At 54.2% G+C, this 19,999-nt stretch overlaps 6 protein-coding genes across 7 annotated transcripts; 3 read left to right on the forward strand and 3 right to left on the reverse strand.

Annotated features, from left to right (window-relative positions):
- Positions 1-896: 896 nt before the first annotated feature.
- Positions 897-1,826, forward strand: IUM83_02280 (multidrug resistance protein ABC superfamily; the record flags this gene model as incomplete). Its single annotated transcript, XM_067926185.1, has 2 exons — positions 897-1,382; positions 1,779-1,826. 2 exons carry the CDS (start codon positions 897-899, stop codon positions 1,824-1,826), a joined length of 534 nt encoding a protein of 177 aa, XP_067796592.1.
- A 4,082-nt stretch (positions 1,827-5,908) lies between these two features.
- Positions 5,909-6,499, forward strand: IUM83_02281 (Multidrug resistance-associated protein 9; the record flags this gene model as incomplete). Its single annotated transcript, XM_067926186.1, has 1 exon — positions 5,909-6,499. The coding sequence occupies one exon, from the start codon at positions 5,909-5,911 to the stop codon at positions 6,497-6,499; it is 591 nt and encodes a 196-aa protein (XP_067796593.1).
- An 805-nt stretch (positions 6,500-7,304) lies between these two features.
- On the forward strand, positions 7,305-12,671 carry IUM83_02282 (ATP-binding Cassette (ABC) superfamily; the record flags this gene model as incomplete). Its single annotated transcript, XM_067926187.1, has 14 exons — positions 7,305-8,279; positions 8,366-8,595; positions 8,660-8,801; positions 8,887-8,985; positions 9,044-9,478; positions 9,543-10,109; positions 10,182-10,499; positions 10,564-10,656; positions 10,717-10,961; positions 11,029-11,104; positions 11,165-11,297; positions 11,356-11,633; positions 11,710-12,312; positions 12,384-12,671. The coding sequence occupies 14 exons, from the start codon at positions 7,305-7,307 to the stop codon at positions 12,669-12,671; spliced, it is 4,482 nt and encodes a 1,493-aa protein (XP_067796590.1).
- A 78-nt stretch (positions 12,672-12,749) lies between these two features.
- IUM83_02283 (uncharacterized protein) lies at positions 12,750-14,054 on the reverse strand (the record flags this gene model as incomplete). The annotated part of the gene is made up of 1 exon (XM_067926188.1): positions 12,750-14,054. The coding sequence occupies one exon, from the start codon at positions 14,052-14,054 to the stop codon at positions 12,750-12,752; it is 1,305 nt and encodes a 434-aa protein (XP_067796591.1).
- A 418-nt stretch (positions 14,055-14,472) lies between these two features.
- On the reverse strand, positions 14,473-16,503 carry IUM83_02284 (Ubiquitin-specific protease; the record flags this gene model as incomplete). Of its 2 annotated transcripts, none has more annotated exons than XM_067926190.1 (1): positions 14,473-16,503. In XM_067926190.1, the coding sequence occupies one exon, from the start codon at positions 16,501-16,503 to the stop codon at positions 14,473-14,475; it is 2,031 nt and encodes a 676-aa protein (XP_067796596.1). The 2 variants fall into 2 exon arrangements, with proteins under 2 accessions (XP_067796596.1, XP_067796597.1); XM_067926189.1 differs by having other exon boundaries at positions 14,473-15,435.
- Positions 16,504-17,221: 718 nt separating this feature from the next.
- IUM83_02285 (Ubiquitin-specific protease) lies at positions 17,222-19,887 on the reverse strand (the record flags this gene model as incomplete). Its single annotated transcript, XM_067926191.1, has 6 exons — positions 17,222-17,255; positions 17,335-17,352; positions 17,820-17,941; positions 18,009-18,302; positions 18,401-18,610; positions 18,691-19,887. The coding sequence occupies 6 exons, from the start codon at positions 19,885-19,887 to the stop codon at positions 17,222-17,224; spliced, it is 1,875 nt and encodes a 624-aa protein (XP_067796779.1).
- Positions 19,888-19,999: the final 112 nt, after the last annotated feature.

Genomic DNA, 19,999 nt, shown 5'->3' on the forward strand with positions numbered 1-19,999 from the left:
ACGAGCTGTTCAGACGCGTTTTGAGAGCTCCTGTGACAAGATACTTTGACGTGACGCCAATGGGGCAGATTCTAAACCGCTTCTCGAATGACTTGGATCAAATGGACTCGATCCTGCCGCAAGAATACCAGTTGCTGCTTCAGAACGCATCGTTGGCTCTGGGTGCGCTTATTGTCTCGGCGTTTGCTTCCTACTGGATCGGGGTGGCGTATATCCCGATCTTCCTCATTTTCCTCTACATCGGACAGTACTTCAAAAAGTCTTCGCGCGAGATCAAACGGCTTGAGGGTGTTACGCGGACGCCGGTGTATAACCTCTTCAGTGAAACTTTGTCGGGCCTCGACACGATTCGCGCGTTCCGCATGGAAAGCAACTTCACGAACCAAAACCGACGAGTAGTGGACACCAACGCAAATCTGTACCTTACGTATTGGGCTGCGAGTCGATGGTTGGCCACACGACTGGATTTCCTGTCGGTCGCCATCATATTTATTGTCTCGCTCTACCTCGTAGCCACCGCCGGATCGGTTGGCTCACTCACCTCCGGACTCTCGCTTACATATTCACTAATGTTGACCTCGATGGTGCAGTGGGTCATGCGCTCGGTTGATCGCACAGACAACGCCATGACGAGCGTCGAACGTCTCCTACACTTCCGCCAAATTGAAAGCGAGGACTCCACCGGCAAAACCATCAACGAACTCCTACCCGAGGACCATCAGAACTCTGGCGCAACAATGTTATCGTGGCCCGCACAAGGTTCCGTTCGCTTTGAAGGCTTGTGTCTCCGATACCGACCCGAACTCCCGCTCGTCCTCAAAGGTGTCGATATGGATATCGGCGCCGGAGAGAAAGTCGGCATCTGCGGACGCACCGGCGCGGGTAAGTCTTCGCTCATGGTCGCGCTCTTCCGTATCTGCGACTTCGACAGCGGCCGCGTGCTCATCGACGACGTGGACATCTCGAGCGTGAACCTGCGCGAGCTGCGGCGCAGTCTGGCCATCATCCCGCAGGACCCCGTGCTGTTCAGCGGCCCTTTGCGAGAGAACCTGGACCCGTTCCACGAGTACTCGGACGAGCGCATCTGGCGCGTGCTGCAGCAGGTGCACATGGCCGACAACCTGCGTCGCTGGGGGGCGGGCCTCGACTTCGAGGTGGCCGAGGGCGGAGACAACCTGTCGGTGGGCCAGCGCCAGCTCATCTGCATCGGCCGCGCGCTGCTCAAGGACAGCAAGGTCGTCGTGCTGGACGAGGCCACGGCCAACGTCGACACGGCCACGGACGCGCTCATCCAGACCACCATCCAGGACACGTTCCAGGACAAGACGGTGCTCATCATCGCGCACCGCATCAACACCATTATGCACTGTGACAAGATCGCGGTGATGGATGCGGGTCGCGTGGCCGAGTTCGGCTCTCCGTCGGAGCTGTTGGCGCGGCCACAGTCCGTGTTCGCTGCGTTGGCGAAGCGGTCGGGAACCGCGTAGAATATGATGACTAAAATGCAACTCGGGGTATTACTCCGTGTGTTGTAGGCCGCTTACATCACACGAAAGGGCCTACAACACACGAAAGGGATCCTAGACATTGTTAATGGCTTATTTCGAAGTTCTCTTGGTAGTTTGCCTTAATGTGGATTCTATGAGGTCTCCTAAGATTTTTGTTATTTGTCCTCAATAGGTTCCACTACCTTCGAAATGCAGCACATCCCGGGCGTCCTGAACAAGCACGCCATGATTCTTGCGTTGAGGTTTACTAACCTCTTGTGGGTGGTGCAGAATCCAAAAAGCGTGGGCAAGAAAAAGAAAACTTTGGACAGCGTATGACTCAGCAAATCAGCCGCAAATTGATTCGTGGCGCTACCTAATAAGTTAGCTCGAATATCCGTTTTCAACGAGCACGCTCCAGGATGAGGATCGCCACAAACACTGATGATGCGGTGCTGCATTGATATTTTTAATATATATACGCATCTTGCAACGTGAGCCAGGGCTTTGCCAGCTGCCTGCGGCACTGGACACGATTATGACCGTCCAAAAGTTTTGGACCAAACCAGACTGCACGGATAAAATTGAACGCAGACTCGCGTGTATTTAATACTGTGGCTATCTGTAGATTTTCTTTTCCCAAAGTGCGATATACGGTATACCATATACCCCCTCACCTAGCAGGTGGCTGCGATTTTGGTGGTGCAGCTCCAGGTGTGACCCATCTCAATATTAAAACCAACTGCTGGTGTTTACATGGATCCGCTCGTTCGAACACCACAGGTCCAGCCCACGCCACCTTATCCATCGAGGAGGTGGTAACCGTGTAGGACCAACATCATCGCTGATTCCCTTCGCCATTCTACAATTTGAATTCATTCCCAGACCCCAACTTTACTATCGAAACGCTCTACAAAGTCTACAATATGCCGCGTGAAATCAACTCCAACGACTATTTTCAAGGCCCAGCAACGCCTATGACTCCATCCGTTGCAGTGCTACAAGCACCGATGGTCGATACACTCAAGTCCTGCAAAACCGTGTTCAGTCAGCAACCCAACCCGCTCGACACGGCTTCGTTCCCGTCCGTCGTCCTCGCACAATGGATGCAGCCGATGGTGACACTTGGCGGCCAACGCGTCTTGGAGATGGAAGACATTTGGCCACTGTGCTCGAGTGACTCGTGCAACTCGCTTGAAGAGCGCTTTCGCCGAGTTTTCGATCCCAACGCAAAGTCTGTCTTCGGAATTTCACCGCTGGCCATTGCCTACATGGTGACATTCCGCAGCGAGCTCACGGTCGTCTTCGTGGGCTGCATCTTGTACGTGGCGGCATTGGGGACGCAATCGTACGTCGCTCAGGCGCTGCTGCAGTTCCTCAACGGAAAGAAAAACCTGTTCCACATATCCAACGGCTACGGTCTTCTAGCTATGATGACTTTCAGTTCGGCCGTAGCAGTTCTGTCGCTCAACTACCTCTTCTTCCGATCGTCTCGAGTCGCGGCCAACATGCGTTCACTCAGCATGGCACTGGTGTACGACAAATCGATGAAGTTGTCCAGTGCTGCTCGTCAGCAATATACCACCGGCGAGATCTTGACGCTCATGAGTGTCGATACGGAGCGCGTGTTCAACTTCGTGGCTCACGGTCCGTGGCTGATCATGGGGCCTCTGTCCTTCGTGATCTCGGTCGTGCTCATCGGCATCCTCTTCAACTTCTACTCCGCCATGGCAGGGGCCGTCGTACTGATCGTCGTCATGACCATCTCAGTGCAGCAGGGTGGCCGCATCGCAAGACTGCAGAAAAAGCTGCTGGAAGTCATCGACGAGCGCGTCAAAGTCACCTCCGAGGCGCTGCAAGGCATCCGAGTCATGAAATACTACGCGTGGGAGGATTCGCTCGCCCAGCGTGTTGAGAAGCTTCGCATCCGCGAAGTTGCACTTCTCCGAAAGTTTCATCTGTACCAGGTGATCAACACAGTCATGCTGTTCCTTACGCCCAGCTTTCTCTCAGGCATAACGTTGGGCCTGTATGTGTTTATCCATCACACCGTGACTGTGATCGAGGCCTTCACGCTTATCGCGATGGTCAACATCTGCCGCACGGCGCTCAACCAACTGCCCCAAGCTATTGCCGAATACTCGAAGGCCAAGATTTCGTTCGCTCGCATCGACGACTTCCTCAAGAGTAGCGAGCTGGCCAACCACTCCGCGTTGGAATCGCAGCAAGGAGCTGCTCGCGGCGACATTTTCATTCGGAACGCGTACTTCTCCTGGCCTGACAACTCAATGGTTGCTGGTGTAGTCATCGATCCCAAGACGATTTCTCAGAGTGCTACTGGCGATGCTGACGAGGTTTCCAACGTGAACCCGTGTGCTGGTGCAATGGAGGTATTTCGACTCGACAATGTGAATTTGCAGGTGAAGAAGGGTGCGCTCGTAATGATCGTGGGAAAAGTCGGGTCGGGGAAGTCGAGTCTACTCAATGCGCTTTTGGGAGAAATGCCTCGTACGTCGGGTGAACTCAAGATGGGTGGACGTATCTCCTACGTGACTCAAGACACTTGGATCCGCAACTCCACCCTCCGAGACAATGTCCTCTTTGAGCAAGAGTTCGACCCAGTGCGGTATGCGCGCGTGCTTGAAGCTTCACAACTGGCAACGGATCTCAACGCTCTTCCTCACGGAGACGCGACTGAAATCGGCGAGCGCGGCATCAACCTCAGTGGTGGACAGAAGGCACGCATTGCAATTGCGCGAGCCATGTACCGCTCAGAGACCGATATCTTGATCCTGGATGACCCACTTAGTGCTGTCGACCCGCACGTAGCGCACGCCATTTTCGAGCAATGTGTCGTCGGTCTTGCAGCCAGACAGACCCGCTTGCTGGTTCTTAACAGCCACTACGACTTACTGCCTAGCGCGGATCACATCGTGGTGGTACAGGATGGTACGATTGCAGCCCAGGGTTGCTACAGTATTGTGGTGAATGAGTTCCCAGAGTTGGCCACAGCATCTACCGGTAGCAATTTTGTCGACGAACCAACTCATTCCCACCCAGCCAAAGCTATGCCTGTACGAATGGACAGTGATCCCGCATCGGACCTGTTGCCTATGATCGAGAAACTATCGTCAATTGACGACCACACCTACGAGATCATGTCCGAGATCTCTCAGGAAGACGAAAACGTCCCAGTTGCCCCGAAGAAGCTGATCCGAGCGGAAGATCGCGTGAAAGGCGCTGTTGGAAGCCGTGTGTACAAGGCCTACTTTGACGAGACGGGGTTCAATGGAGTCGTCGTCGTGCTGGTGCTTGGTGCCGCGTACGCAGTGGCTCAAGCTGCGCGCACTGCGACGGACTGGTGGCCTGGACACTGGGCTCGCAACATGCCGCGCCGCGGTGTTGACCCCACGTACTCGGGAACCACCTTCGGATTGTGGTACGCTGGGCTTATTGTCTTTTGCGCAGTGTTGACAGTCGGTCGTGCGCTGATGATGATCGAGTCGTGCGTCCGAACGTCGCACCACTTGCACGACGAGCTCTTCCGTCTTGTACTGCGTGCCCCCGTGACAAGATACTTCGACGTGACTCCCGTGGGGCAGATCCTCAACCGCTTCTCGAACGACCTCGATCAGATGGACACCAACCTGCCTCGCGAGTACCAGTTACTCTTCCAGAACGTGTCCATGGGTTTTGGCTCGCTAGTGGTGTCAGCCTTCGCGTCCTACTGGATTGGACTGTCATACATCCCCATCCTGGCGATCTTCGTGTGGACCGGTGAGTACTTCAAGAAGACGTCGCGCGAAGTCAAGAGAATGGAGGGCATCACGCGCACGCCCGTGTACAACCTGTTCAGCGAGACCCTCTCCGGTCTGACGACGATCCGCGCCTTCGGAATGAAAGAGCAGTTCTCGGCTCGCAACCGCCACGTCGTGGACACCAACACCAACCTGTTCATGACGTACTGGTCCGCAAACCGTTGGCTCTCCACGCGGCTCGATCTGCTGTCCGTGGTGGTCATCTTCGTGGTCACGTTCTACCTCGTCACTACGCGCGGCTCGGTCGGGTCCATGACCTCGGGTCTCTCGCTCACGTACTCGCTCATGCTGACGTCGGTTATGCAGTGGGTCATGCGCTCCTTCGACCGCACCGACAACGCCATGACAAGCGTTGAGCGGCTGCTCCATTTCCGCACCATCGAGGTCGAAGACGACGGAGGCAGCCGCACCAGCGAGCTTGTCGCCCACAATTTCAATGAGCCTGCAGCAGCTTGGCCGGTGCGTGGATCCGTCCGCTTTGAAGGCTTGTGTCTCCGATACCGACCCGAACTCCCGCTCGTCCTCAAAGGTGTCGATATGGATATCGGCGCCGGAGAGAAAGTCGGCATCTGCGGACGCACCGGCGCGGGTAAGTCTTCGCTCATGGTCGCGCTCTTCCGCATCTGCGACTTCGACAGCGGCCGCGTGCTCATCGACGACGTGGACATCTCGAGCGTGAACCTGCGCGAGCTGCGGCGCAGCCTGGCCATCATCCCGCAGGACCCCGTGCTGTTCAGCGGCCCTTTGCGAGAGAACCTGGACCCGTTCCACGAGTACTCGGACGAGCGCATCTGGCGCGTGCTGCAGCAGGTGCACATGGCCGACAACCTGCGTCGCTGGGGGGCGGGCCTCGACTTCGAGGTGGCCGAGGGAGGAGACAACCTGTCGGTGGGCCAGCGCCAGCTCATCTGCATCGGCCGCGCGCTGCTCAAGGACAGCAAGGTCGTCGTGCTGGACGAGGCCACGGCCAACGTCGACACGGCCACGGACGCGCTCATCCAGACCACCATCCAGGACACGTTCCAGGACAAGACGGTGCTCATCATCGCGCACCGCATCAACACCATCATGCACTGCGACAAGATCGCGGTGATGGATGCGGGTCGCGTGGCCGAGTTCGGCTCTCCGTCGGAGCTGTTGGCTCGACCGCAGTCCGTGTTCGCTGCGTTGGCGAAGCGGTCGGGCAATGCGTAAAACCTCGTAAAACGTCATATAGAATGCTAGTTGTGGTCTCGATTATATGAATAACATATAATGGTTTTGAAGTTCTGTGAATGCACCACCACCGTGTTTCCTGGATGTCACCACCTAGGTAGAGACCGAGTATGTCTTGGTGCTGCTCCTGCTGACATCGGAAACCTTGAATGTCTTGCCTCCGACATTAATCGTGCCATGGTCGTCCGTGCTGACGACGTTGAACACCTTACTTCCGATGGACATTGTCCCGGATTCTTGCAACGAGCCGCTGTCGGTGTCGAGACTGCTGTCGAGGGTCGAATGCTGAGGGTGCATCGTACACGGCGCAGCTGCGGTTTCCTTGACGGTCGGACTCAAGTACCGGGAATCCGGTACGGTGTTGCCGCTGACGCCAGCGATTGCGAATGCCAAGGTAATGCAGATGTAGACAGATACCTTGGTCATTTGTGTTGAGAGTTTGGGAGGACGGTGCGCTGATACGGGTGAATCGGAGAATGAACAGTGCTAGCTGAACACACCGGGATGGATAATGCCACAGACAATGTCCTGTTGGAGAACAACTTCCACAATAAAACCCGCACTAGCCGGGGTAGAACGCGTTCTACAAAGAACTATGTGGAGAATCGGAAAAAGGCAACTTCGAAAAAGGCTTCGTCAAGGGCCAATTTTTCTGTCAGGTTGAAGTGTCGAGTACCGTTGATACCATTAAAAACTACTCTACTAATAATTTTGTCTGGGCGTATCGTTTCGTTCAGTACAGTATCTGCTCAAACCGTCACTACGACGGAGCTGGAGCTGCAAAATGGACACCGAGCTGCTGCGGCGGGTGGGCTTCTTCTGCGCGTTGTGGACGTTGCAGAGCTGCGCGGCGGCACTGGGGGCCATCTCTCGGGATGCCATATTCTTGCGGTCGTACGCGGCGTCAAGTGTGGCGGCCCTGACCCTGACGCTGTCGCTCTCCACGGCTTACGCTCTGACAATGGCCACTCAGCTGCTGGAGCGGCTGGCGGCTCGTCCTGTTCGGCCTGGCGTGTACTACGCAATCAGCCCGCTGGTCCTAGGCTCGGTGCTATTATGTCTCACGCTGCTATCCCTAGCCGCGCCCCCATTGGCCCGCGGGACCTCGGTCCTACTGTATCTCTGGCTGGAAGTGTCGACCCAGTGGCTCACCCAGCAGTTCTGGGACCTGTGCGCCAAGGCTTTTGATGTCGCCCAGTCTAAAAAGTTCTTCGGGGTCATCACCTTTGGCTCTACCTTTGGAAGTTTATTGGCGAGCTTCGTGGTCCTGCCGGTTATCCAGAGCAGGCAGCTGCCGACGGAGGTGAACCTGCTGGTGTCCTCCGGGATCCTGTTCTTCATCACGGCGGTCCTGCTGGTCTCGGCCGAGTATTTTGCATCTGCAGGACCAGGACAGAATCCTGTCAAGGCGACGAAGAAGAGGGCCCAGGGGACTGCCGAGCCTGCAGATGCGTCCTCGTCCGCCGCTATCATCGGAGACATCCAGGCCAGGACCTACTTGAAGCACATCTGCTTCTTCGACATGATGGCCACGGTCATGCGAGTTTTGGTGGACAACACGACGCTGTCGGTAGTGTCGCTGCAGCCCGAGGAGGAGGTGAAGGCCTCGCTGTCGATGATCAACGGACTGCAAAGTTTCCTCATGATCCCCATGCAGTTGTTGTCGGGACCGTTCTTCACGCACTTTGGAGTGATGTATGGAATCGCGATGCTGCCAGTGTCGATTTTCCTGTTCGGAGGATCGACTTATGTTTCGAGTGTGAGTTTTCTGGAGTTTGTTTTGAAAGCTGCGGACAAGTTTTTTTTTACATATATATTTTGTTGTGTTTTATGTGTGTGTTGCAGTCTGCGTACTCGCTGATCTTCACGCGAGCGCTGTACAACGCAGTCTCGCAGGCGATTTTCAATCCGGCGCGGCAGTTGCTATGGCTTCCGTTTAACGAGAGCGAGCGGGGTCGTTTCCAGAATTTTGTTTGTGGTCCGTTCCGCTCGCTATCGCGGATTTTCGGTGCAGTTTTGTCGATGATTTTGACGGCAAGCATTGTCGTCCAGTTCATTGGAACGTCTTCTTCAAGGTATGGGACTGCTAGCAATGGCTTATCATGGGGAGCTAGCTGGGTTTAACACGAGCGGGTTTAGTGTGTTGATGATTGCGACGTCAGCAGCATGGTTCGTCGACGCGCTGGCGGCCAGGAAGTCGTATGCGTCGGAGTTCTACGCCTCGTTACGACAAGGCTACCTGGATTTGACCTCTCCGCTTGTTGACTTTACACCGGATCAGGTACGATGTTAAAGGCTGGACTAATTCCTCCAAACTACTTCTGACTGACTGAATGATATATCACTGTGCTACGGCGTCGATTCAGATATTGTTGGTGAAGGAAACGTTAGTGAACGGAGAGCAGAACCAAGCCAACTTTGTTCTGAGCTCGTTATCTCACGAGCATATCGGTCTTTTTTCTCAGGTAAGTCACCTTCGATATCATGGTTTGTTGTCGTGGCTCACGTGTATTATCTCGATAGGAGCTACGAGCGCTGTTTTACAAGAAAAATCGAGACGGCGTGCCTCTCACACTCATGCACACAAAGCTGCGACTGCTGAACCTTCACACAGCCGCGAAGCGCGAGTTTGTGCTGCATGCTCAAGAATCGTATTTGCTTCCTGACTCGAGCACGTTCCCGACCGGAATTTTCAACACGATGGATCTGATGATGTTGGTGAAGGACAAGTCGGTTGCAGTGCCGCGCCAGCTTCGAGTCGCGGCGATTTTGGCATGCGGCTACGAGAAGTTTAACATGAACGCGGATCAATGCACCGACACGCTTCACAAGCTGCTTCACAGTGGTGACGAAGACAAATCGGTCGTTGTGTGCGCCGCTGTGGCGTTGCTACGGCTGTCTGACTGGATGGATGAAGAGGCGAACGTTATCCTTCAGCGTTTACTTCATGAAGAAAAGGTTGACTCTTTCGATTACGGTTATTCCTACCACGAGAACTTACACGTATGTTGACTGTGTATAGGTGCTGGAAGCGCGAGTGGTGGGCCTGAAGATTGTCGGCAAAGAGTTACCAGAGTTGCTAGGTGACGGTTTCCTCGTATATCTACTTCACCACTCGTCCACTCAAATAATTCAGGCTGCGGTGGAGTGCTGCACCAACAGCTCGCGCAACTCTCGAATGCTCATCCCGGCACTGATGAAGCACCTGTCGAACTCAATGCTGCGCTCTCAAATTGTTGCCGCGTTGAAGGGTTTTGAGCCTGCTGCCTTGTGGGGGCCACTTTGCCAGTATACGGAGGAAATGCTGCAATTGGCGACACAAGGACTAAGCAACTATGCGCTAGCTTCTGACCGGATCCACAGCAAACGAGAGGGATTGGCAGGTGTGCTCAAGGTGCTTGACCTTGGCAATTTTCCGTTTGAAGACAAGCTTAACTTCCTGCTACACTTGGTTGAGACGTTGCTGGTGGCGTCTAAGTCACCGGAAGAGGACATCGGTGAGGCAACCAGCAATCCTGATGTCCTGCACCACCTCTTCGGAAAAGATGTGGTCATGGAGGAGCAGGCTGTCGACGCACTACTATCGCTGGTAAGTGTTGACTCGCTGCCTACCGTTTTCGTCGCGGAGTTGTAACATTTTTCGTGTATTTGAACTATGCAGATTTCATCGACGGACGAAAAGACGATGAACTCTTTTTCGCAGCTGATGGATCCTATTCATCATGCGTTGAGCATCAAGATCCGTGAGGCGCATGAAATGCGTCACGTGTTGGAGCTTTTCTTCCAAATTTGCCCGCGTACTGCAACAAACATCGAGGAAACCTCCCCACTGTTGTTACAGCACGTCGAGCACAGCTTGAAGGATACGCTTCGCCTTCTGCTGAAGTTGCTCTCTACAGGTTTTCCGAAGGAATTTGACGTCGCTGTCATTCTTGAAGGTTTGCAGTCTGATTTGAGCCAAGTCCACTCCGCCATTCAGGTATCGTCAATCTTTTCTTGCAATATTTTTGGATGAGCATGGCTGTTAATACTTGTTTCTGTAGGAGGTACTGGAAAATCTTCTTCCTTCCGCCTACAAAGGTTTGGTACTGCCTCTACTGTTTCCGAAGCTATCGTCAACAAAAGCAGCATCGAAGGTTTGTAAAACTTTATCCCGTTTTTTCTGTGCTGTCAGATACTAACACATTGTGATGTAGATGGCGAAGAGCATCGTGGCACTGTTTGGTGGCAAGGATGGCGTGGACATCTTGCTGGACGTCATGAAACACCAGGAAACAGAACTGGAGCTGTCATCCCTTGCCCTCCAGTACTTCCTGCATATTGCAGGCGATCATAGCGAGCACCTCAACGATGCAGCACAGCTAACGTTCCAGGATGAAATCATCCCGAGCTTGCTCCGTCACGAACTCACGAAGGAGCTGCTGATTGAAACGTATCACAGGTACAGTTTTGTGCTTCAGACCTCTTAGCGACGGTAAATCACTCACAGTTCGAATACTCTGTTGCAGTCGCCCGGAAGTTTTACCGTATGAACCTGTTACGGTTCTGAAGGATTGCGAACCCCCATTGCTGTCACGTATCGCGGTAAGAAGACAGGCAAATGTTGTCAAGCAGGAAGGTTTTACACTGACTTTTTTGCGGCAGGTGGCAAATTGCCTGCGAGTGTCGTCGTTATTTGAGAACGTGTGTGCGATCAGTATCTTGCGGGTGATATCGCATCATTTCTTGCCGACGTCTGTGAAGCGCGGAGAAACGTTTGCAGCCGAAGGAGATATAGGTAATGTGCTGTTTTTGCTGCTTCTCTTGAGGCATCACTTGACATTAGGCCCCTGCAGCTTCTGCTATGTACGTCGTAGCTACAGGCACCGTCCAGCTTCACAAGGAGAGAAGGATTCTGGCGGAGCTGGGCTTTGGCACTTGTGTTGGCCAGGCCGCCCTGCTACAACATTCACTTCACGCCGGAACCCATATTTCCTCCGCGACCGCAATTACAGACTGCACTTTGCTCAGCATTTCACGGGAAGAACTTGATGCTTTGATCAAGGAAACCCCGCAAGTGTCTCGAGGTGTACTGAATGCCGTTGCCTCATCTCTTCAGCTCTTGTACTTCGAGGTAAGGACTGAACGGAACTTTGCTGTGCAAGGGGGTGAGTATTTTAGCTAACCGTGCTGGTACCCTGCTTACCCAGCCGCTTCGTGCTATTGCCCAGTCGGGGAGTCTCCCTCGTCGTGACCGAAGGGCGTCCTTGACTGCGGAGACAACACACTCAGACACGGATGCTGCCCACCCGATGCTCAAGATGACCGAGTCGCTGACTACCAACATCAAGGCCGCTCTTTCTGTGGATCGTGCGGCTAAATCGTTCCTGTACAACGTCGGCCGTTCTCGAGCTGCGCCTCGAAGTGCGCCGTTGTCGTTGCCAGGGGCACGAGGCAGACACCGGAGTCTCAGCAACTCGCAGCCAATCGGCCGGAGCTTGAGCTCTGATACCTTGGCGTCCAAAGGACTGCTCACACTGTCAGATCCGGCAGACTACACAACATTCGAGAAGTGCATCCACTTGAAGGCGTCTCATTTGATGAGAAACCTTGACGACGACAAGGTTTCGCGTGTGGCGCAGTTGTCGCGGGTTGTTGTGCTCGGTCACGGTGACGTGCTCTACTCCAGCGGTGCGAAGGTGGAGAGTGTGTTCGTTATCATTGATGGCACAATGGAGATTGCCAGCGCTCAAGGTGATGCAGCGCACACTAGCTCGATCAAGCTCCATGATGGCGACTGCTTTGGAGAAGAGGTAGGAACTTACTGACACTTGCATTATTTACTGATTGTTAGTTAACTTTTAACCGGTGTTGCTGCCTCTAGTCCTTCGTACCGAACGCTACTGCCCATGGCGTAGCATCAGCGGTTGGCCGATGCACGCTCTTCGAGATCACGACCAAGGAGCTCATCGATTTGAGCGAGTTGCACCACGACATCATGCATGTTCTGTTGGCGTGGCTCTCTCAAACTCTAGCCGAGTCGACGAAGACGATGATTGCACCCCTTCTGTCGCCAACGACCCCCAGTACCCCCGCCGTGTTCTGGGAAGACGAAGAAGAAGCCTCGGAGCTCAGGAACCGTACAGGCAAATGGAGGGCGGAAACCGATTAGGTGAGATGTTCTAGGCTGCCCCAACATCGAGATACTTAGATTCAAATAGAAGAAGATTGGCTTCCTCGGTGCAGTTACTCAAAGGAGTGAATCCGACGATGGTTTGTCTTCGGTCAGTGGTGTTAGATAAAGATTTTCGTAGACTGGCAGGAATGATACGAAGTGCTGCAGCAAGTCGAATGTTGGGTCGCAGTAGAACGGAAGGCCGAAGCGGGCGGAGCCAGCGATGAAGATTTCGATACCTTCATCCGTCTTGGACACGCGCCCACCCAGCAAGAACTTGTTGTGCATGTTGAGCTTGCTCATTTGGAGCCCGAGATCCAGCTTTACAGGCGGGGTGGTGTTCTGAACGACCGAGTCGCCACACGCGTCTGCCACGAATGTGCACAGGTAATGGTCGTGCACAGCCTCCATGGAAATCTGCCACGAGTTTTCTTCTCCGTTATCGTCGCGAGTCGAACTGATAGCCTCCACGGTCGCTACTGCCTGCTGATTCATCTCATGCGAAAGCTGGAGCACTCGACATGACAGAGAACAGTCGGTCTCCTGGTGGGTGGTGATCGAGTCTTGCACGAGCGGCACGAAAGTACGGAAGATCTCGTCATTCTCAACGAAATTCCACAACGCTGTAGCTGCCTCTTTGGCTTTTGTCTCGAATTCAGGAGGAAGCACCCGATGACAGCTGAAACCCATGTGGTCGTTCAAGAGCGTCCCCGTCGCGAGATCCCACCCGTGTGACCGGAATTGCAACGGCAACTGGAAGGAGGGTTGGTTTTCCGATGCATCGCGCAGAAGCCTTGACGCGTTTTCTTGGCAAACAATTACTGCCGCTCGCAAGCGCTCGTTCAGTATCAAGCGAGAATGCGTGTCTTCTTTTGATTCCCCCCACCACTCGTGAAGCGACTGAAGACTGCGTAGTGCATTCGCATTAGGATCTTCTTGATCGCCGCCTCTCTCCACAGCCAAGTTGCGAAGCGGTGTTGTCTCCATCAAGCTGCTAACCCGTTGCAACCAGTGATCGTGCTCAGCCAACTTGCGCTTCATGGTGGCAGCAGTCTGCTTCGCTTCAATGCACTTTTTCCCGAGCTCGTGGGTCGACGTTGTCGGATACGAGGCCAGTCTCTCCTTCACCTCTGTGATTTCTTGCTGCAACTTGTCGATCTGCGCCTGGTAGTCGTTTGCATCCACCCTCTGCTTCTTCTGAGCGTGGATGGCTTCTGGCTCATACAACTCCTCGTCCTCCTCCTCTTTCTGCAGCCCAGTGCTGGCGTGTTCCTGCTCAGGTACATTCACACCCGCGACCTCTTCATGAGCTGTTTGCAACGTTTCCGGAGGCAGGCCATCTTGATTGTTCGGGTTCGACGATGACGAGAGATACTCCATGGTCGATCGAGCTGTTCGAGAACTGAGCCCATGAGGTCCCTTTCGGTGTACAGCAGCGATCTCTGGGACAAGCGGCTTGTAGTTGGGACGGGTACAATATCGTCATCGAAGGCTGAGTGATTGATGGACAACTACACCAACGGCTGATTTTGCACTGCAACACGGCCGGCCCCCCATCGTGAATTATCAGTCTCGTTTCGAGTAGGCTTGGTCGAATTCGTCCGGATTCGTCAACGAATGACATCAATCAGTTCATGACATCAATCAGTACAACGCCAACGGCGGCTCCCACGATACAAAGCGCTTTCAAAACTTGTATGCGTGATTCAAAAAGGGCCAAGACCGTCTCCCGCGCTCTCTTTCGATATCGCAAAAGTCGTTGTATGGGATTGCACAATACATCGCCAACTATCATATCTTAACTAATAATGCAGTTACTCGCGTTGCCGGAGGCCGACAGCTTAGACTGCTGCAGCAACTCCTCCACCTGTGCCTTGTCAGTGGCAGCCTCCTCTTCGGTACTAGCGCCGTTGCCGGTTGCATCCGGCGGTTGAGGAGGGAAAAGTTGCTCGATCACGACATTAGCAGTGTCACGTCTTCGATAGAATAATATGTACGCCATCGAGGACACAACCTCCTTCTCGTCGATGTCCTTGCACTGATGGTCATTGAAGCATTTCCACTTGCCGTCATGATCGCTCAGCACGTATGCGAAATAGTGCCCTCCTCCCAAAGCACCAACGTGGTTCACAACGGCATACAAATCGTAGAGAAAGCCATCATTGCCACGAACAGCAGCTGTGGCCGACGCTGGCGCATCCAGCACCGATGACGAGACGCGGCGGGGGCTTCCCGGTCTTGTTCGCTTGGAGCCCTCACTTGCCGAGGGCGAGTCAGTCTTACCTTCACTTGGTTCTGTCTTCAGTTTGCCGCCCAAGAACAGCCAGTACTCCAGGCCAGACAACCGGCCGCGAGCTTCGCGCTTCCGGGCAACAAAGTCGTCAAACTGTAACCCTTTCAGCGGAAAGTCCACCAGATGATGCAATTTGCGCCGCGACACTTGCGTAAAGCAAAATCGCTTCAGATGGATCACAAGCAGCGGAGGCAGACGCCATAAATCCATCTTCTTCGTGGCGGGGCGCAACGTTTTACAGTGCCCGCAGTACGCTTCCGGGATTGTTTCCTTAGCTGTGAACATCGCCATGCAATGTGCCAGATTGAGAGGTTGGTTATCCTGTCGCTGGTGTTGCTGCACAGACGCATCAAAGTCCATTTTACTTGCTTGAATCGGGTCGTACTCTTCTTTAAGAGTACGAATGTCCCAATCAATGGCCACGGTTTCCTCTGCTGATAATGGAATGACGGTCTGGGCGGACGGCATAAGTACGCAGCCCAAACACCCATCGAGCCATTCACAGCGAGAGCAGCCTTGTCCATGAGACGTGACAAGTCGCAAGCAGAACCCAAACTTTGTTAACGAAAGGTGTTCTCCAAGCGCCAGCGACGACGTATCCGTCCGAACACGCTTGCGCTTCAGCGTTTTATCATCAAAATCTGACGGAGGCGGAGGCTGTTGCCAGTTGAAAATGCGGCGTAATCGGTTCCAAACAAGCAAGTACAAATTGTAGGCCGTCGTAACGCGCAGCGATACACGAATGACCAATGGTGCTCCAAATAATCGCGTGATATGCGCATTTGTAAAACTGTCCGTCGATCGCTCCACTCGGCGGTGCACAAGGAATATGAAGGCATCATTCTGGCGACGCTCGATCACTTTCGACAGGGGGATATGATACCGACGGCCACCTGTCGGATATGCAACATTTATCGTGCCCGAATTTGAACTGCTCCCGATCACACGAGCAGCCATCAAATCCTTTGTTTTGTCAACACGGACATACACAGACGTCCCCACCGGCAATACCTCATCTTCATCTTCTTGTTCGCTTTCATAATTCAGCTCCTCTCGAGGCGAGTTTTGAGTAGAAGCACTTCGATTCGCATTTGACGATGCCAAGCCGTTTACAGGTACTTCATTTTCCTTCGTGGTATCGGCGTCCTCTGGGGCATCCAAAGGCATGATCGTCTCTGTGTTTGTTTTGCCAGCATCGCTGGTTCCTTGGTCGGTAATCGATTGCACGCTTTCAGTTGAGCGATCCACTGTCTTCGCTTCTGGTGATGAAGATAGTAGCCGCGGAGGAAGCAGGTCCTCATCACGGTCAAGCTGAAATGCTGTCAGCTGATCTTTCTCATGAATCTGCGTTAACGGCAGTTTATCATCCAAAAGCGTTTCCACAGTGTGCAGATTTGAGGTGCGCGCGATCACAACTCTCATCCAGGCCCCTTCATCGGTGGAATCTTCAGTGTTGTTGACTTCATCATCTGTTAAGTCGGGGTCCGCATTCTCCTTCTCGGTCTTCTTCAAAAATGCTGCCACCTGCTCCTTCATTTGCTGAACTGTGTCACCATTTTGTACTCGCACTGAAAAGCGCAGAGGTACACGGTCGGTACGGAAGATAATCGTCAGCACGATTGACCGCGAGCTGCTTTCAGGGAGGGACAACTGCAAGAAGGTAAACGGTTCGAAGCGTGCTGACTCATATCGACAAATTGAACACTCCAGCAGGCTCTTATACTGCCCAGTGAACAGCGCTACAATCACCGAGAACTCCCGTTTTTGGTGATTCTGCCACCACTCTTCTGCCACCAAAGCGTCCGGCCGACCATCGCTATCGGGTTGCTCGGTATAGGGCTTTTTCACAACTCGATTCAGATCTTCGCTAAGACTGCTGAGCAAACATGCTAGCAATTCCTGTGCGTCATGCTGGTCTGATCCTGCAAACTGCGGGCTGCATTTTGCAAGAACCTTTTTGAATTCATTTGGCGCGAATCTCTTGCGGTCGGAAGTCCAAAGAACGCGAAGCAGCTCGCCGAAAGCTGCAGTCAGTTTTCCGTTGGTGCCGTCACGATTACGCAGATTAATGTCCTTCAGATATGCTTCATTTTTGAAGTATTCAACCAGCAATCTCGTGTGACTCAAACACTGTAGTGCACTGCTCATGTAGCACGTGTTCCCAAGATTGTCAAGCCCCACCAAGCCTGGGCCTTTAAATGCGTCTTTTGTAAAACGTTTTCGAACAACAGGAGACGCAAGGACAGGATCCACTTCAATTGTCGGAGAGCCAGCATCGCTCCCAGGATCTACGTACATACAATACAATTCTGTGAGTTACCGGCATTGTTCCGGTGCTCTCGATGTAGTACCAATAATTGCACGTACCTCGCTGCGCCAAAGTCTCTCCAAGATTGCCTCGGGAACAAATGTCAGAAGTACGTAATGAAGGGCGATGTTCGCGCTGTCGCTTCCGCGAAGCACTGCCAGTTGTATCGTTTTCGATAACACGGCCATTGCCTTGTGTTGGTTGCCGAACACCGTTACTCGACGGTGAAGAAGTAATTGTGTCGCTGGTTTGAGAAAGTGGCCACGATCCATCATCGTCTTGCACTTCAAGCAAAAAGACACTGTCTTGAGTCAACTTTTTCAGTTCGCGCGAGTACTCGTCACGCAGACGAATTTTATGGTCTGGAGTCTTCTCGTTAAAATACCACAGCCGCGCTTTGTCGATTAACTTCAGTAGTAACAATGCACGGCAGGTGGCCTCAAGAAGACTAGCTGGTGTGCTCAATTCGCTGAGCAAAATCTCTTCCCCTGATCGCATGACGCTACCGTTGGCAGGATCAACACGTGCAACTCGCAGTACCAACGGGAACAATTCGAGTTGAAGCTCTGGCTCCGACATTGTAGGAACCTCGATGATAGACCGAACCAAATCAGGTCCGCCACTATACCACGAGAACAAAACTGCGTAGGCCGACGACGGAATCATCTGCAAACACAAGTCAAAAGTCAGGTTCGTTTTATCGATATCACCGCAACATCTCCGTAACGCTTACATAAAAGTCCCGCGCCAGAACAAGCTTCTGCTTAAGTCGCCGACTCCCGCTTTGCATTAGAAGCCCCCAATTTGCAATCGGCCCGGGCCTTGGTGGCCGGTTGCCGCCACCATCACCACTAAAGCTAGCGGCACGCAGGGCAATGTTCCCACGAATATTTCGGGCCACCTCGACGACTGTATTCGGGGGAATTTGCGGTACAGGAAGCGATCCATACGGGCTTCCAATTCTCGGATCCATCTTCACGTAGTCACACCACTTTCTCCACCACTCCGCACCTACTAGGTTCCACGTCTGGCCAGATAAAACAATAATACATGAACATCGCGCATACCTTCGTGGGTCAACTAGCAATAAAAACTCATTCCTGTAAAAAAAAATAAAGCACGTACTTGTCCGATGCCAAACACCCGAGTAGCTTCCTGCCAGTGCCACTCCACTATGCGCTTCTCAAGGAACGCCGACTCCGGCTTCAGGCCAAACACGATGCACGCTGCAAACGCCAACTGGTCAAGCAACCGCTGAACAGCAACAGCCCCGGCCGCCCACTGAGCGAACGCTTCTTCATCCCATCCTGCCTCAGCAGTCTGCGTCGCCGAGATCTGCAATCAAAACCAACCGCGTCAGCTCAACAACCCGAGAGAGAGAGAGAGAGAGAAAATCAACTACTGCAGTGCATCACCTCCTCAACCAGTCGTTCTTCCTCCTGCTCTGCATCAACAGTCGCCTCATTGGCGTCGCAATGCACTCCGACATGGATCAGCTCTTTCATCGCAGCAAAGTCCACCCTCACGGTCGTGCTCCGGTCACTGTAAATGTGGAAAAGGTGGTGCACTTTGCCGTCGCCTGCGCCTCCGCGGCAGAAGTCGGACAGGAACTGGCAGAACTCCTCGAACAGCACGAGTTCGGGCATGGCCGTGCAGGCACAGAACCTCTCCAGCATGGCCTCAGGGAACAGGCCTCTGGCGCTCAGCACGTCCACGAACTGGCTGCTGGGTATCCTGGTGCTGGCGCCGCCCTTGGGGTCGAACATCTTCTGGAACTGCCGCTCGAGGGCCGTGACCTCCGTGAGCGAGAAGCTCGTGGCCTGCGCGATGCGGCGGCGGATGGCCACGGGGTTGTACGTCTTCTCGAGGGCCAGGATGTGCGGGTCGTCCTCGGTGCCGATCCTGGCGGCCAGCACGGCCAGCCACTTGACCAGCAGCGCGTCGCCGCGCTCGTCCTGGAGCTGCACGACGCGGCGGAACGCGGCCAGGTCCAGCGCGGCCCGGCCGTCGAAGATGCGGCCCAGGAAGCGCACGGTGCTGGCGTGCCTGGCCCGCCTGCGGCCGTAGATGACGTCCATGAAGCGCTCCAGCACGTCGCGCGAGACGCTGCCGGCCGCGTCCAGGTCGTAGATGATGAACAGCAGCTGCACCTGCTCCTCGTACGAGCCGTGCTTGAGCCAGGCCAGGCCGCTCAGCACGTTGGCCAGGCTCAGCTCGCCCGAGCGCTCCGTGTCCAGCACCTCGAACAGGCGCTCGGCCAGCGAGTGCGGGATCGTGGTGAAGGCGCCCAGCACCTTGTTGCGGAAGAGCTTCTTGGCCAGCAGCGGCCCGTTGGCGGCGGCCGCGTCGCTGGAGGCTGCCGACCCGCTTAAGTTGCTGCTGTTGCCGTTGGACGCCAGGAAGGTCGATGGAGCAGGAGTGATGGTCCCTCCCGACGAGGACGACGACGAGGCCGAGGAGCGCGGCCCCTCCACGCGGCAGATGCGCCGGTAGCCGTCCGTGAAGCGCTTGACCTCGGCGTCCGACAGCCGCGCCACGTACGCGTCCATGAGGCGCGCGTCGCCCGCGGATGCGCCCGCGCCCGCGCCGCCGAGACTCAGCATGTTCCCCATGGCGGACGTGACTGATCTTTTGTATGAGGGCGCTTCAATACAGGAGGAAAAGAACGGCGTGCACATGAATTTGCACACCAGTTTCGTGTACAAATTGTGTACAAATCTAATG

This window comes from Phytophthora cinnamomi, assembly GCF_018691715.1.
Source record: "Phytophthora cinnamomi strain GKB4 chromosome Unknown Contig16, whole genome shotgun sequence".
NCBI classification, from domain to species: domain Eukaryota; phylum Oomycota; class Peronosporomycetes; order Peronosporales; family Peronosporaceae; genus Phytophthora; species Phytophthora cinnamomi.